The following is a 17,739-nucleotide window of genomic DNA, read 5'->3' as shown; positions in this document are numbered from 1 at the left end:
CCTTTTAATCCCGGGAGGCAGATATTCTTCTCCCCACTTTGTAAATGACAAAACAGGCTCAGAGAGACTAAGTAACTTGCTCAAGATCACATAACTAGTGGTGGGGGGTGGGGAGGTGAGTGGAGAGGTGGGTCGAGAAACGAACCCAGGCGCTCTGGCCCACCTTCCTACACCACCACAGAAAAGGCAGAGGGGTGGCCTGTGGGCAGGGAGGAGGGAATTGCTGATTGAAAGTGGGTGGTAGGACCAGTCCAGGCTGGGCTGCCCCTCTACCCCACCCCGGCAAGCCAACAGAGGCCTGGGAACAGTGGAGTGATAAGCAACCAGAGGTCTCCGTGCTAAGAGAGATGGTGGGTCGTGAGGGGAATAGGCTGGGGTGATGGAGGGAACTTCAGTGGGGGCTCCCGAAGACCTCGATTCTAATCAGGGTTGTACCTGCACCTCTCTGGGTGTTTGGATGACTGCTGATGTCTCCTTTCACTCTTTTATCGGAGGACTCTGGGATGTAGAGGGTGGCAGGTCACTTCTGTACTTTCCTCCTTCTTGGAAAGATGTAAAAAGTACAGGTTCCTTCATGAGCTGCCTGCTTGAGTTCACAATCTAAGGACTCCCAGGCCACGTGGTGGGTGATGGGAGCCTGTGCTCAGCTGAGAACAGGCCGGAAGCTGAGGAGAGAGCAGAACAGAAGGTTTTCTGCCCCAGCTCCATCAGCTAATCAATCACCTGGCCTCTCGTTGCCTTAGAGCCCCGAGGATTACAGGGGCCCACATGGGAGCACAGCACCTGTGAGCCCGCGGCAGTCTCAGCTGGGGCCCGGTGCCGGGCACCGCTCTGCCACGTGGTCTGGGTTGGTCAGCGGCCGGGGTGCAGGGAGCAGCAGGCTGGCTGCGGGGCGCTGGAGTGAGAGGCACTCGCCTGGGAAGGGATTTGCCAGGGGAGAAGACAAGCCTTGTCGCCTCGGTGCCCTCAAGATCTAAGGGTCTGGACTGGGTTCTCGAAGTTGAGAAAGAACTGGCAGAAAACCCAGGGCCTGGGAGTCAAAGAGGCCCAGCTGAATCTGGGCAGGTGCCATACTTTCAAGTCACAAGGCCATGGGTGAGTCATCTACACACAGAGCCCTGGGTTCCTCTGCTGAAAAGTGGGGGTCATATAATGCTCCTCTGGAGGGATTGGTGAGAGAATCCAATGAGAGGGTATAGAGCCCGACAAAGAGTAGACAAGAAATCGTGGCCGCTATTATTATTGTTGCTGTTACCGCTCCTAGTCATAATAATAAGTAAAGAGTCATCCTGAACAAGCGGAAGGAGCAGAGACCGGGGAGTCAGGTTTTGCTAACTTCTGGCTGTGTGACTCCTGTCACCTCTCTGGTTCCTTATCTGTAAGAGGAGGGGGTGGCACGAGCTGATCTTGAGTCCCCTTCCAGCTCTGACAGCCTCTGGGCTATGAATAGATGGGGCTGGGGCCCCGGAGGAGTTTAATGACTCAACAGCTAGAGAGGTTAAGCTTTCCCAGAAAAGAGTTTCCATTTGCGTTTGATGAACTTAGGGCACAACAAAGGAAGGGTTTCCTGGCTGGGAGGCCAGGGACGAGGGAGCTGGAGGAATCCTTGCAGCTCATGGAGACTGTGACTAACCAGGTGAATGACTAAGTCAGACCCTGCCGACCCTCGACCAATCAGGGCTGCCCAGGAGCGCCCTGCAAGCTGGCATCACTGAGCACGTCTTGGCCATGCCAATTTCAGCTGGCTCCAGGCTTCACAGCATATGGAAGCAGAAGAAGCAGCCAAGAGACCGGCAGGGAAAGAGCACTGGGCTTGGAGTCAGAAGACCTAGCTTCTTGCTCTAACTCTGCTGCTCACCAGCTGCGTGGCTTTGGGGGAGTCCCTTCCCCTACTTTCCCTTCCATGTCTTCATCTATGCCACGGAGCTAACAATGCCTGCCCTGGCAACTTTCCTGAGATTCAAGAGGTGAGATGGGAGTGCAGTGTGATCACTAAGTGGCAGGTTCTGTCATTTTTCTATCCCAGTGTGAGTCCTGGTGCCTTGAGAGACCTATGTGGGTCTCCAGAGGGATCAGGTGGACAGAGGCTGTTGCCTTTGAGTTTTGGGTCAAGATCAGCTTAATATAGGGCCCATTCCAGCCATCTGATCACAGCCCAGACAGGCTTTTCTTAGAGCAGAGCCCCTGTGGACTGTTTCCAGCCAGATGGCGTAGCCAGAGAGAGAGGTGACAAAAAGCCAGGGATGGCTGGGTGGGGCAGGAAGTGGGCAGTGCCTTTCTGGGGCCCCCACAGAACTAGGGTGGTGCTTTGATGCTGTCTTTCCTCTTGCCCAGCACTATATCAACAAATATCACCAGAACTGCACTCTGTCTGCCTCTACCCCCAGCTTTTAGCATCTCTCTTGGTAAGGACTACAGGCACTTTGGGAAATGGCAGGGATAGAGGGGAAGGAGGACACTCTTTCATTTCTGCACACCTTAAGCCCATGGATAGCATTCTCTGAGTGCTCACGCGTGGGGCAGGGTACTGTGCCGGCGGCACTGGGAGAACAGAGATGGGAACCACAGGGCCCTGCCCACGTGGAGGTCAATTCAGTATGTGGTCAAAGAGACAAAACACATCCCCTAAAATGTAAATAACCATGCCCACACGGGGCAAGAGAGCCCACACTGTGTCACCCAGGGTGTCGTGACAGTAAGTCCTGTAGCTGTCTAGAGTGGTGGACTGAGATGGTCTGGAAGACTTCAAGGAGGAAGTGGGATCTGAGCTTGACTTGCAAGATTAGCTTGGACAAGGTAAATAGAAGACCGAGAGAAAGGTGTGCCAGACAGGCACGCTTAAGGTGTTCTCAGGAGACAGACCGCATGGCTGCAGTGGAGGAATCATGCCAATAAGAAGTGAGAAATGAAGTCGGACATAGAGTTGGTGCCAGGTATGAAGGTCCTTAAAATTTGGGATAAAGAGCATGGGCCAGATTCCACGGGCAGCTGGAAGTCACTGAGGGCTCTGAGAGGGTATTGGTATGGTCAGAGCTGCACTTTGGGGAGACTCTTTCTGGCGGCATTGTCCAGGGGCGCTCGCTTCATGGGAGAACGAAGCTGCAGGCAAAGTCAGTTGGGAAGTTACTTGTGGACCTAGGGACCACAGGACTAAGAAAGGGGACACATACTCAGAGGTACCACATGGGGGAAGAGATGGGGGGAAGGTCTAACTTGCTTGTTCACTGCTCCTGAAACCTTGGCAGGTAGCAGGGAAGTGGGGAGGGGAGGCTTCTTTTGGGGCAGATCTGAGTCCGACTATTCTGCCTTGTCAGCAGGACTCAGAGGTACCCCTATCCACTCCAGGAGGGGGATGCAGAGACTATATAGCAGAGTTCCCCATGGACCCCAGAGAGGAGTGGAGCCTTGGGACACAGTCCCAAGTGGATAGACTGCAGGAATAATGTCCAGTCCTGCCTTTTACTCCCTCAACTTCTGTGGACTCCCAGGAAAACACTGCCATCTTGTCATGGGCTATGCCATGTGGCAATGAGCCCCTGGGAGCTCAGCCAAGGCAAGGAGGGGGACCAGAGAGAGGAGAAGGAATGGGAAGGATGGAGGTCTGGAGGCATCCCAATGGGCTTTGGGGGAAGGTGGTCTGAGAGCATGCCAGGACTAGGAGGGATGCTTGAGATCATTTCGGCTAACCCCTGATTGTGTGGGCGTGAGCCTGAAACCCAGACAGGAGAAGGGACTTGCCCAAGGTCATATAGTGGGAAAAGTGATGGAGCTGGGCTGGAATCACAGAGTCCTGGGCAGCGAGTAAGGTGTTTACTCCTATCTGGACACTTTTGAATAGCACGTCAAGGGCCTCTCTGGAGATCCCTTTCCTGGGTATCCATTCGTGTGCTTTGTGTGTACGTGTGCCTGTGTATGTCTTGTGTGTGCTTGTGTGTGCACCTGTGTGTACATGTGCCCGTGTCTATGTTGTGAGAGAGTCTGGGTGTGTGTGTGTGTGGCCTGCTGCACCGCTGTTTGGAGAAGAGAACTGAGGCCATTCCTGCGAGGTGACTGTTTTCCTGGGACAGCAGAGAAGGCAGACAGCTGGATCTGGCTTCCAGCATCAGATTTGCTGCCCTAAGAAAATTAAACGCACTGGCTGGCTTTGCCCAAACTCTGGGATCTGGACACACACACACACACACACACACACGCACACACACACACACACACACACACACACACACACACACTCTCCAAGCGGCACTCACTGAAGCAGTTACGGGTTGTTTCAGGCGCCCGGAGTAGGCGGGAGTGCCGCGGAGTGCCGGAGTACCTGCATCCACACGTCTCCCTGGAGCCCTAGCCTGTGTAGACACGCCAAGGTGCGGAAGCCCATCTGCCAGGGACACGGAGGAGTCGCGCGCTCCCCGCCGCTCTACACTCAGCTCTCTGCTCCAGGGCCTGGCCCGGCCACACCCCTCCTCCCCAGCCTCCGCCGGTCGTTCCTGCCCCTCTCACACACTTCAGAGTCCCTTGAGGCCCTCGCGCAGCCTGGCAGGGACAAGTTAGGGCTGGCCCGGCCAGAGAGTCAGGTCCGGAGCCAGGAATCGACGCCTCCCCCGAGTCCTGTCCCCGCGGAGCAGACAAGCCAGGCTGAACTCGGGTTTCTGGCAGCGCGGGGTTCGGCGCCTAGACCCTCTCCGGGGGATCCCCCCAGCCCTGGCCGGCTCGGGACTACCCCGGGACACGGCGCCCAGCCCCCGGGTCCCCGCCCCCCGTCGGCGAGTAGTTACCGATGGTGGTGATGACGGTGATGGCGAAGTAGAAGGAGCCGGCGAAGCGCCACTGCACGCCGGCCTTGTGCGGCTTGAGGCGCAGCACGACGCGCTCGAGCTCCTCGTAGCCGCCCTGGCTGAGGTTGTAGCGCGCCCGCAGCTCCTGCTGCCGCAGCTCCAGCCGCTGCCGCTCGATCATCTCGGGCTCCGACTCGAGCGCGTCGAAGACCGCGGCGCCCACCAGCAGGTAGGTGAAGGTGCACACGATGAGCGCCAGCGTGCGCACGTTCTGCCGCTTCATCGTCCCGCCCGAGCCGCCGCCGGCCCCCCGGCGCCCCCGGCCCGCGCCCCGGCCCCGGCCGCCGCTACTGCTGCCCCGGAGGCGGCCTGGGGCATGGCTGCGCTCGCCTCTCCCCGCGCCGGGCACCCGCTCCGCGCCCCGGGGCCGCCGCCGCCAACGCCGCCGCCGCTGCCGCCGCGGAGCTGTCCCTTCAGCACCACCCACCGCCCTCCTCCGCCCGGCCCCGCTCCCGCCCCCCGCCCCCCGCCCGCAGGCCGCCTCCTCCCGCCAGCCCTCCCGCCCAGCCAAATAAGGACTGGGGAGACGCGCCGAGGGAGGGAGGAGGGGGGCTGGCGGAGGGGGAGGGGTGGGGGAGCGAACGGGAGAGCCGCGGAGAGACCGGGCAGGACCGAGGGAGAGAGACCCAGGGAAAGAGATAACTAGACACAGAGAGAAACGGCTCTAACTACAGAGAAAGAGAGGAAAAAGAGGCAGAGGGGGGTGTGACAGATAGGGAGATAAAACCAGAGGTAGACTCACAGACACAGTAAAAGAAGCGGTAGGCAGAAAAATACAGAGCGAGAGAGGCAGAGAGCGAAAGATGGAAACAGAAAGAGCGACAGAGACAGGGAGACCTGGGTAGCTGGAGATAAATTGATGACGGAAGAAGAAGAGCAAGGAAGGGAAAAGGACCGGGCAGAGCGACCCCCACCCCCCAGCCTCCACCGAAATCACAGCATGCTTTAACTGGAAGGGACCTTGGGCCTCGCTGTCCTGCCCTTTATTATGTCGGTGAGGAAACTGAGGCGCAGAGAGGTCGAGTGACAAGCAAGGGCACACAGTGAATTAGTGCCAGCACTGGGACTCAGCCAAGCTTCCCTCCGCCCAGGCCACACCCCCCACCCTGCACCGGGCCACCGCTGTCTTAGAAACAGCAGGGCGCAGCTGTGGACCTGGGCACGGTGGGCCAACACCCAAGGGAAAGCCCTGCTCTCATGAAATGTGACCCTTCCCAGGTCAGCATGGCTCCTGGAACTGGCTGAGAAAGCACAGGCTGGGAGGCTAGGCCAGTAGCACTCAATCCCAGGCTCTCCTCCTCTGCTCCCCCCCTCCCCCCCCACCGCGGTTATCCGGCTGTCCAGACATCCATAGCCCCTGTCCTGCACCAGTGGGCCAGCCTAGGCTTGGGATGGGCTGCCAGAGAGAGCACTGGACATCAACATCAGGCATCCCAACCGAACAGAATAGGGCAGCTGGAGCCCAGACCAGGCTTGCTGAAGACCAGGAGGCCTCCCTATGCCTCAGTTTCTTCTTCTGTCAACATGGTGGCAGTGGTGGTGAGGAGGCGCAGGCTGTGGGACCTCAGATGAGGCGTCACTGCCCCTCTCAGAGTCTCACTTCCTTATCTCCTCGATGAGGTGCCGTGGCAGATGATCCCGCAGGCCTTACTTAGCTTCAAACAACTCCAGACTTGGATGGGCTGAGTGAGCAGAATGATTGGAATGCAAATCCCATTGCCAAGGAGGGTCAGAGAGTCTTTCACGGGACCCTGGCACGGGCCACGAGGAGAGACAGGATGGAAGAGGCCCCAGGCCCCTGACTGAGGGTAGGTTGAGGAGGCAGCCATCCAGAAGCAGGAGCGCCATCTGCCCACATCCGGGCCTGACCTGTCACTGTTGAGCCTTTTAATGCTTCTCTGAGGGAGACCACCAACCCACTGCTTCTTTCAACCATTCATCCAAAGAGTATGTATCAAGCATCTGCTGTGTGTCAGGCTAGGCATGTTACATTTATTAGCTCTAGTCTTACCACCATCCTGAAAGGTGGGTATGGTTATGTCCATTTTATAGATAGAGAAACTGAGGCAACAGGCAGTGCAGAGAATTGTCCGAGGTTGTTCGGCAGGAAGGGTCTTCAGTCTGCCTTCCAAACCCATTCTCTTCTCCATAATGACTCCTGGACCCTCAGGTTTTTTTCACCTGTAAATGGGATAGGTAATTATACCAGAGTCATTGATCTGACACAAACTTCCTGGGCCCACACCCTTGGTCGTTTACTCAGCCCATTTCAGGCCTTCCCCGTTGGCATCTTCTGGCTCCCTAGAAGACAAGAGCTGCTTCTCCTGGCTTCCTAGGGGTGAGGGTGCAAGCTAGGTTCCATCCTCCTGGCCACACTACCCCAGAAGCCAGCTCCCCCAAAGCCAGTCTAGATGAGCAAGGCTCAAGAGGCCCGGTTTTCAGCGTGAAAGACTGTGTGTCCAGGGTCTGCTTGCTTCTGGCTGCCAGGCCAGACTGCTAGGCAGATGAACGGTGATATTATGAGTGAAAGAGCTTTGGAAAAGGGAAAAAGCTCTCTTTAGGGGCAGGACATTTATTATTAATTATGATGAAGCTTGTTCTCACAGCACTTCAGAACGGGAAGGACCTTTAAAGATCAGCTAACCTGATCCTCTCATGTTACAGATGAGGAAACCGAGGCCCAGAGAATAGGAAGGGGGTTGCTCAGGGTCACACAGGGAGTGAAAGGGGGCCAAGACTTATGTCCCGTGGCTGGAGTCTCTCCTGTAGCCCCCATATATATGGGATCAGGACACCTGCTGCCAGCGGAACACAACACATCCACGGCGTGCCTGGAGCCCAGGAGGGCAGCTTGGTTCTCACCCCCCTGCCCCTTTTCCCTTTCTACTCTTCAGGAGGGGAGACTGGTTGGTGGGAGCGATGCTGGTGCCAGTCTAGGTTTCTGAGAAGGCCCCGGGTCCTGCAGACAGGAGTTCCATCAGCTCACCCTTGACCTAGGTGGGATAGTGCCAAAGATCTAGAAGCCTATACCTCTCCCTCTGTCCAGGACTCATGTGGCCTGCCTGTATGTCCCCACCCCTGATGGGGCTGCCTCACCTTCTGCCCAGGGCCAAGTGTCAGAAAGCATCTCTATCAATCCTGTCTTTTATAAATGACAAAATCTGCTCAGCGATGGCTTCTCCATGCTCTATTTTTTCCCACTCCATTGGTGACTCCAGTGGAGGAAGCCTTGGGCTGGTTAGAAAGAGATATTTTACATCCCTCCAATCATTATACTGGTCAGCCTCATGTGTGATTGTTTTCTGGAATCTGATGCAGCGTAGAGAACATGGGGCAGAGAGTTGGGGGGGCCTGGGCTGGGGTCCCGTCTCTTCTACCTGCTTCCCGTGGGACTCAGGGCCAGTCACTCTTTTTCCCTGGGCCTTGGTTTGCACGTCCATAAATGGAGTGGTTTGGACCAGGACATGTCTCTGCTCCCTTCATTTATAACATCCCATGACCTTCCTGGCCCGCTTCTGCTTCGCTAGTTATTCCAAGAATCAGGTGAAAAGATTTAGTCACTGCTTTTAGGACTTTAGTTTGTGAGGAAAAGGGCGCAATCAGAGGTAGAATAAATGGTACAGAATTTAACTATCATTCGTTGCTGCGTATTATTATGCACTCAACATTATACACATATTATTTTCCAGCTTTATCTTCCACACCATTCCTCTCTAAGCTCTAGACACATCTAAGTACTTCCATGCTTTACTTCTGACTCATGTGGCTCCCATAAGCTGGGATGTTGGTACTTCCTCGACTCCTCCATTTTTTTTATCTATTGAACTCCTGTTCAGGCTTCAAGACCCAACTCAAGGGCCACTCTCTCTGTGAAGCACTCCCCGGTTACCTCCAGTCAGAACCCCCAGCACCTTTGTGCTTCCCTAGCACGTTGTCGAAGCTTCAATTCAGCAGACGTTCCTCTTACCTAGTAGATCGATCAGTTCTTTAATATCTGTCTTCCCCACTGGCTCATTATCTTCTCCAGGGTGGAGTCCCTTCTTGTGCCACGCCTCGCCGCAGTGGGGAGCTCGGTGCTTTGCACATCAGAGTTGCTCTTATGTTTGTCGTGTATTCAGTACACGGTGAAGTCCTTAAAGCCTCCTACACCTGCGGGGTTAGAGATCGGTGTCAGCGGGGACAGGAGCACGGACAGCAGAGTCTGGAGGGAGAAAAATCCACGCAATTTGCTTCTGTGACTCTTTGCCAACAGACACTTCTAAAGTTGGAGCAAGCCCTGCCTGGCTTAAGGAGAGAAGGCAAGACCCATGTGAGTGTCCTAAGGCCCAAGGAAGCCTGTGGAGAGGGCACTGAAGAGGAGTCTAGACACCTGGAGTTTGGTCCCAGCCACAACCAACTACCAACTAGCTGGTGGACTTGAGAGACTCACATCGCCTCTCTGTGCCCCAGTTTCCTTTTCTGTAGAATGAAAGAGTTGCTTATCTCAAAGAGTCCCCTCCCTCTGACATTTTGTGATGTTAATGACAGACTTGGCCCTATGATTAACAACTGCTCATCCTACAATGGCCAAGAATGTGGTGTGAGGGATGAGGGGCCCAGGGCCCTCCCTGTCCATTGTTTTCCAGAACCAGGCCCCCATCCTTGGCCAGTTTGGCTGGAGGATGGGGGAAGGGGGTGAGGTAGGGAGTAAAAAAGCTGACCCTGACTCAGACAAGCTCAGGTTCAAATCCTGACCCTATTCGTTACTAGCTGGAACGGAGCCTCTCATGATATTCTGGTCTATCTTGTCTAGACCAGACCACAGGCTCCTGCAGAGCAGGGATAAGGCCTTGGGATAGGGTCCCTGGTTTGCTGTAGGAAGGAGTATCCAGAACCATCTCAAGATCCAGCTAGATGGAGGCCTGAGAATGGGGAGGGGCCTCGTGGGCCCAGGAACTGCAGCACAGACAGGGACACGGTTGGTGGAGAGCGGCACCAGGAATCGTGGCCTCTGATGGCCAGGGGCCGGTTGATCGGATTCAGGGCGCTTCGGGTACGACTGAGGTGTTTCTTGGTGTATCCCTGAGGGAGAGACACAGAGGATTAGTCTGGATTTACAGAGCGTAACCAGTCCCAGTGCAGCCGGCTTGCATTTGTCAAGAGACACTATTTATTTAACATCTCAAGCCCAAACCAAACACAAAAGGCAGCTGTTCACAAAGGAGAGGCTGTGGGAGCCGTTGGGGAGAGAGCGCTGTGCTAGGGGGTGGATACCTGGCTCTGTCTTAGTCCTGCCCCAGATGAGCTGGGTGAGCAGCTCTGCGTACAGACTTGCCTGTCCTATTAGTGAGAGTGGGAACCAACCGGTCTTCCCGGAGTGGCTGTGGGGGGTCAGGCTTGCTTCGTTCATTCGCAGAAAACCTGCTCCAAAGTCTACAGTCTCCACGTTTGGCGAATCCCTTCCCCTAGAGAGGGCTTCCTTGGTGGTCTCCATCTCTGGTCCTGGATACCACACTGGGATGAGCCTCCTGGCACGTGTGTCCTTGAGGACCTGTGGAGAAATTGCATTGGGAAGCATACCCACAAGTGTCCCTAAGCACGGCCAGGCTGTCCTCAGTGCATCTGTCTTGGTGTTTACTCTCCCCAGCAACGCACAGGTTTGCCTACTTGGCCCTCACTTCCCTTTTTTTTTTTTTTTTTTTAATTTTTTTTTCAACGTTTATTTATTTTTGGGACAGAGAGAGACAGAGCATGAACGGGGGAGGGGCAGAGAGAGAGGGAGACACAGAATCGGAAACAGGCTCCAGGCTCTGAGCCATCAGCCCAGGGCCCGACGCGGGGCTCGAACTCACGGACCGCGAGATCGTGACCTGGCTGAAGTCGGACGCTTAACCGACTGCGCCACCGAGGCGCCCCCCACTTCCCTTTTTTTAAAAAAAAAATTTAAAGTTTATTTATTCATTTTGAGAGAGAGAGAGAGAGAGAGAGAGAGAGAGAGAGAGCGCATGAGCTTTAGTGGGGGTTGGGGAGGGGAGAGAAAGAATCCCAAGCAGGCTCTGTGTTGTCAGCTTGCAGCCCTATGTGGGGCTAGAACTCATGGACCGTGAGATCATGACCTGAGCCGAAATCAAGAGTTGGACACATAACCAACTGAACCACCCAGGCGCTCCTGATTCACTTTTGTTTTTGCCATTTGTATGCCTCCCTATTTTCTACTAATTTCCCACTTCTCTCCCTTTCCCTTCTCCCTTTAACACCTTCCTCTCTTCCACACTTGGGTCAGGGGCAGTGAGCAAAGCCCCCAATACTGGGGGTCTTGGACAGGACAGCAGGTGATGAGAGAGGTCTGGGAGAAAACCAGCCACTGCTCTCCAGCCTGGGGCGTGTGTGTGTGTGTGTGTGTGTGTGTGTGTGTGTGTTGAGTATAAGACTTGTGTGTGTGGGCTGTGAGTATAAGACTTTTGGCTTTGGTCCTAGTCTTCCCTTCTTCCATCTTCCGGTCCTTCTTTTCCCCTCCACTCACATCCTCTCTGTGTTTGGCCATGGCTCCAGAATAGTTCAAGCTAGAGGAAACCTTAGACCATGCAGTCCGATAAGGAAACAGACCCAGCGCGGGGAGAGAGCACCTCCAAGCCTCACAGACTGTGGGCCAGAGCTGGGACTCAAGCCCCGCTCTCCTGACCTCCGAGCCTTTGGCTGCAGGGTAAGTCCCTAGACTTGCTTCCTTCCCATAGCAAGAATTAAGTCTCTGAGAGCCTGTCCTCTACAGAAGTTCTGGACTGGCCATGGCCTGTATTTCCCGACAAACATGTTGCTGCTAAGGAAAAAAGAGAGTCTGAAGATCTAGTCAGCATCCTCACAAATCTTGAAATCCTTCGTTGCAGGTTTATAGCTTCTGAGAAACAAGCAGAGGCAGCCTTGTCTCAGGACCAAACGCAATAATTATAATAGCACTTGCAATGATTAATCAGCCAGTGAGTATTGAGTGGCGCCCGTGAGCGTGCACAGCAGTGTGTGTGCGCATGTGTGTGTCCAGGTCGGGGTGGGGGGAGGGGGAGAGCAAGAGAGGTGACTTTACTTCCAGTGAGCAGGCTTTGGGTGTCTTTCCCTCAGTGGACGGGCTGGGTCACCACCGCGGCACTCCTTGGGTAGTGTCCTGTTCTGGCTGGGGCTGTAGTTCTTTCTGTTGGGAGAGGACTCCTGCCCCCTGTGGTGCCTGTTGCTGGGCTCCTGGCCATGCTGGGAGACAGGAATCGACCCACAGAAGCAAGGTTCAGACCCATCAATGATTACTGAGATTAACGAGGGGCCTCACCAGCATGATGTACCTGGCACAACCAGAAGCACTTGGGACGTTCAGCTTGGGGCAAAGATGCAGGGGACATGTGAGCCGTCCCGTGGAGGAGGGATTAGCCTTGCTCTGGGTAGCCTAGGAGGGACCAGTGAGCGGTGGGAGATGGCACAGTGGAAGACCTTTCAGCTCAAAACTGGTCAAACTTTCTCTACGGCTCTGAAGAAGGAATGGGCTGCCCGTGAGGTAATGAGCTCCTGGGCAGTGGAGGTATGCAAGCATAGCCGGATTGGTCCTTTGGGTTGAGGTTGTTTTAGAAGGATCCAAGGAGCTAGTACAGTGCCTGCCACATAGTAGGTCTGCAAGAAATGCCTTTCGACTTGGTTGCTGAATGTACTGGGTTTGGGGCTGGACGACCTGCCCCTTGAGGTTCAGTCGGACTCTGGTCAACATGTAAGGAGCGGTCCCTCTGTGCCAGGCACTTTGCCCCTCCGACCTTGAAAGGATGCAACTCCCTAGCCCCAGGGAAGGCTGCACCCAGAGTCCTTGCTAAGCCTCCACAGCTCTGCTTTCTCCCAGCCACCCCAACCTGACCAAAGGCCCGCCGACTTATATCCCAAATGTGCCTGCAGAGGCCCGATGCTCACAGGTTGCAGTAAGGGCCTGGAAGCCCTAGGACTCCAGCAAGGGAAATGGGCCTTTGGCAGGCTAATTACTGGGAGCTGATTCTATTAAGCAGATAGCTCGCTCTAGGCAAAGCAATTACATCTAATCAGCCCCTTGCAGCAGTCCAAAGGGACAGCCATTTGAGCCAGACATGTGTGTGAGTAGGAACATCAAAGCAGCGTGAGGCTCAGGTCTAGGCGGGCTGGTCTGGGGCTAGGGGCTGCTCAGGAAGTGGTCCCCTGGTCCCTTCCCCAGGTTGCCAGATCTCAGGCCACAGTGGGACTGCAGCATATGGAGGTGGCCTCGAATGAGGACTCAAAGATCTAGGTCGAGATCTGGCACTTCCGCTAAAGAGCCAAATTTCAGTGGGGAGAGCACTTCTCTGACCTGAGCCTCAGTTTCCCGGTCTGTCAAGCGAATAAGATAACCTGAAAAGGATTCATTCTGAGTTTAAAACTGTAGTCCACCTCAATATTGTACTGTATACTTAAAAATTCCCCAGGAGGGAAGATCTTTTGTTAAGTGTTCTTGTGACAAATAACAATCATAGTAAGTGAGGAGAGCAGAAGGAAATTTTTCGAGGTGATGGTTATGTTTATGGCATAGATTGCGGTGATAGCTTCACAGATGTATACTTATCTCTGAACTCAGCAACTTGTATACGTTAAATATATGTAGCTTTTTGTATGTCAATCATATCTCAACAAAGTGGCTTAATCAAAACAAAACAAAACAAAACAAAACAAAAACGTGGTCCATCTAGTCCATATTTGGATTCTAGTCCAGGATGGAAATATATGCTGCAGGGTCTAATTACTCAGACTATGTTTGTAAAAATAACTGAAAAGATATATTTAAAATTTTTTTTAATGTTTATTTATTTTTAAGAGAGAGAGAGACACAGAGTGTGAACAGGGGAGGAGCAGGGAGAGAGGGAGACACAGAATCCGAAGCAAGCTCCAGGCTCTGAGCCGTCAGCACAGAGCCTGATGTGGGGCTCGAACCCATGAACTGTGAGATCATGACCTGAGCCGAAGTCGGACGCCCAACCGACCGAGCCACCCAGGTGCCCCTGAAATGATATATTTTTAAAAATGATGGATGCCCTCCTCTAGAAATTTAATGAAATGTGTGTTTCTGAAAAACTAGCCATGATTTTTTTTTTTTTTTTTTTAACCACAATTCAGTGGCTTCTGAGTCCCAGATTCTTGAAGGAAGTTAGGTGATGCTAGAGACGGAGAAAATGGGAGAGGAGGTCCCTGGAGATGAGATGAGCAAGATGGAGACAGGTGACATCCGGGCCATGGCAGGGCCCCTTCTATCTGTGCTTGCTCCCTTCCCAGAGGAAGAACTCTGTGCAAGATCTCCGGATACTGGTAGGATGTGGAGGAGAGATTTTAAACATCAGCCCCTTCCAGCCCTGAAATTCTGGGTCGGGACCAAGCAACTGGTGTGTGACCCAAACTCATCCGAGGAGTAGGCTCATGGAGGAAACAGAAGGCAGTGACCAGCTGTGGGACCTGGGCCAGTCATGGCCCCCCTGTGAGCCTTGGTTTCCTCCTTAAATGGTGGAGCGGTCTCCACATTGCCTCCCTCACATGGTGGTTGGGGGACTCCAAGATGATGAATGTAAAACTAAGACTAATTATTTTGATTATGAGGTGAGACTATGCACTAAAAAGCTCCTGCACAGTGAAGGAAATCATCCATAAAATGAAAGGGCAGCCTATGGAATGGGAGAAAATATTTGCAAATCATTTATCTGATAAGGGTTCAGATCCAAGATATATAAAGAACTCATACAACTTAGTAGAAAAAAACCCCCAAACGATCAAGTTAAAAAATGGACAGGGGCGCCTGAGTGACTCAGTCCATTTAAGCGTCCGACTTTGGCTCAGGTCATGGTCTCGCGGTTCATGAGTTCGAGCCCCGCATGGGGCTCTGTGCTGACAGCTCGGAGCCTGGAGCCAGCTTCGGATTCTGTGTCTCCCTCTCTCTCTGCCCCTCCCTTGCTCACGCTCTGTCTGTCTGTCTGCCTCAAAAATAAACAAACATTAAAAAATTTTAAAAATGGACAGGTATCTGAATAGACATTTTCCCAAAGAAGACATAAATGGCCAATGGGTACATGAAAAAGTGCTCAACATCACTAATCACCTGGGAAAGGCAAATCAAAACCACAATGAGATTGTTGTGCCCCACCCCTGTTAGAATGGTTATTACCAAAAAGACAAGAAATAACAAGTGTTGGTGAGGAGAAAAGGGAACCCTCACGCGCTGTTGGTGGGAACGTAAGTTGAGGCAGCCATTAGGGAGACTGTATGGAGGTTCTCCAAAAACGTTAAAAATAGAACGACTGTATGATCCAGCAATTCCATTTCTGGGTATGTGAAGGAAATAAAGTCACTACCTTGAGAAGATACCTGCACCCCCATGTTCATTGCAGTATTGTTTACAAATCCAAGAGATGGAAACAACCTAAGTGTCCATTGATGATGAGTGGATAAAGAAAATATATACACAATGGAATATTACTCAGGCATAAGAAAGAAAGAAATCCTGCCGTTGGCGATAGCATGGATGGAACTTGAGGGCATTGCACTGAGCTAAATGAGTCAGAGAAAGACAAATAACCGTGATCTCATTTATATGTGAAATCTGAAAAAAAAAAAACCCAAAAAAACAACAAACTGAACTCACAGATTCGGAAAACAGAGTGACGGTTGCCAGAGGGTGAGGTGTGGGCAAAGTGGGTGAAAGTGGTCGAAAGGTACGGACTTCCAGTTACAAGATAAAGAAAGCCTCCTGGGATGTAACATACAACACGGTGGCTGCAATTAACAATGCCGCCTGGTATATTTGAAAGTTGTTAAGAGAGTAGACCTTCAAAATTCTCATAATAGGAACAAAACTTGTAACTATGTGTGGAGATGGGTGCCAGCTAAATTTATTGTGGCCATCATTTCATAGCGTACACAGATGTTAAGTCATTATGTTGTACACTAAACTAATACAATGGCATATGTCAGTTATATCTCAATTAAAAAAAAGAAAAAAAAAGATGAGAATGTTCTTGTTAACAGCCGGGACCCAGCTCTCCCTCTCCGGCCCTTCTCTCTGTTTCAGGTTTCATGATTGTAGCTTTGAGAGCAGGATGGCCTTGGGGGAGCAGACCGTGAGAGCCACCTGACTTCCAGCTTTCCCTGGCCTTGGTGATCTCAGATAGCTGGTGTAATTAGACCAAAGCTTTGGTCTGTCCTCAAAGAGGAGCCCTCGTGCTGACTGGCATCCAGTGGCCTTGCTTGGCCATGCAACAGCCTTTGGGCATTTGTTGCGGGGAGAAGAAGCAACCTTGATTGAGACGCTGGGGTTGAGGAGAGCTGAGTCTCCTGGATTAGGCTGGCAGGGAGGAGGACGGGGGTAGGATATGCAGGGAGGTGGAGGCACCAAGAAAGCTTGGATTGCCCTGCTCCTCAGCACCCCACACGAATCATTTTCCAGGAGAGAGGCCAAAAGGAAGAAGCCACTCTCTCCCCCATGTTATTCCAGGAGTGGTGGGAGGGAAGCCTGGACCCAGAGCTTGTTGGAAAGCCTGGAGCACCAGCCTGAGAATCTGCAGTGCTACTTGGAGGCAGTGGAGGGGCCTGAAAGGTGTGTGGGCAGAGCTATTCCAGCACGAGGTCGTGGCCCTCCGAGCCAAGCCTACATTCCTCGGTGTGGCCTCCACAATCTGCCCTTCTGATCTCTCTGGCCTCATCCCCTCTGGTCCACTTAGGGCTCTTGTCACCAGCCATCCTGTATCCTTCACGATCCTTCCAAATGCTCCAGGCTCTTTCTTGCCTTTCTGCCAGAAATGCACATCTTCCCAGGTGCATATGTAATTGCACTTAGTGCTCCCCAAAGCCCTTGGAATGGCAGCATTCCCATTTTGCAGATGATGAAACTGAGGCTCATCGTGAAGCAATTTGTCTAAGTGCTTATAGGTAAATGCACGACAGATACAGCATTCAAGCCTAGATCAGTTTGACTCCAAAGTCTATGCTTTGACTTTTCTGCCACATTGCCTCTCTAGAAAATGATTGAGGGCAGAACAAGGTAGCAATAGGGGGGAAGAACAGAAGGTGCTATCAATACAGGACCTGGCACGTAGAGCTTAAAAAATACTAGCTGTGTTGGGGTGCCTGGGTAGCTCAGTTGGTTAAGTGTCTGACTCTTGATTTCGGCCCAGGCCATGATCTCATGGTTCGTGAGGTCGAGCCCCACATCAGGCTCTACACTGATAGTGTCTAGCCTGCTTCGGATTCTTGCTCTCCCTCTCTCTCTGCCCCTCTCTGGCTCTCTCTCAAAAGTAAATAAACACACATTAAAAAAAAATACTAGCTGTGGGGCGTCTGGGTGGCTTAGTTGGTTAAGTGTCTGACTTTGGCTCAGGTCATGTTCTCACAGTTCCTGGGTCCAAGCCCTGTGTCAGGCTCTGTGATGATAGCTCAGAGCCTGGAGCCTGCTTGGATTCTGTGTCTCCCTCTCTCTCTGCCCCTCCCCTGCTCACGCTATGTCTCTCTCTTTCTCTCAAAACTAAATAAACATTAAAAAAAATACTAGCTGTGTGAATGAATAGGCAGCTCAGAGAGGATGGCCATAGAAAGGTCCAGGACCCAGCACCCGGGTTTGCTCCAAGAGGAACAGACGCTTGACTCTGAGTAGGAAACAGGGCAGAACTGAGGGGGAGGCCAGCTTGCCAAGGGGCTGAGAGATAGGACTGTCGTGAACAATCGGGACTCAGTGACCAATCCGAGGTGACGGAGGAGGCCAAGCTGCCCAGGGCCCAGCCCTAGCACAGTGCTCAGCACCTGGCCCAGACAGGGACTCTGAAGGGTCTCTAGACTGTGCACAAATTGAGGATGGCTTTGAGGCTTTGAGTTGGGTGCCTGGGAGAAGGGCAGTGTTTTCAGTGCATCAAGGGATATG

At 53.0% G+C, this 17,739-nt stretch overlaps 1 protein-coding gene across 1 annotated transcript in view; it reads right to left on the bottom strand.

Annotated features, from left to right (window-relative positions):
* KCNK3 (potassium two pore domain channel subfamily K member 3) overlaps positions 1 to 5,217 on the bottom strand; it is a 37,705-nt gene extending 32,488 nt beyond the window's left edge. The window contains exon 1 of the mRNA XM_086700192.1: positions 4,776 to 5,217. Coding sequence (XP_086556318.1) covers positions 4,776 to 5,058 — 283 coding nt within the window. The 5' untranslated portion in view covers positions 5,059 to 5,217. The remainder of the gene's footprint in view (positions 1 to 4,775) is intronic.
* Positions 5,218 to 17,739: the final 12,522 nt, after the last annotated feature.

The sequence above is a fragment of the Puma concolor genome, chromosome A3, assembly GCF_028749965.1.
Source record: "Puma concolor isolate L17-30 chromosome A3, mPumCon1.1.hap2, whole genome shotgun sequence".
Lineage (NCBI taxonomy): Eukaryota > Metazoa > Chordata > Mammalia > Carnivora > Felidae > Puma > Puma concolor.
This window is presented reverse-complemented; position numbering and strand designations above follow the sequence as displayed.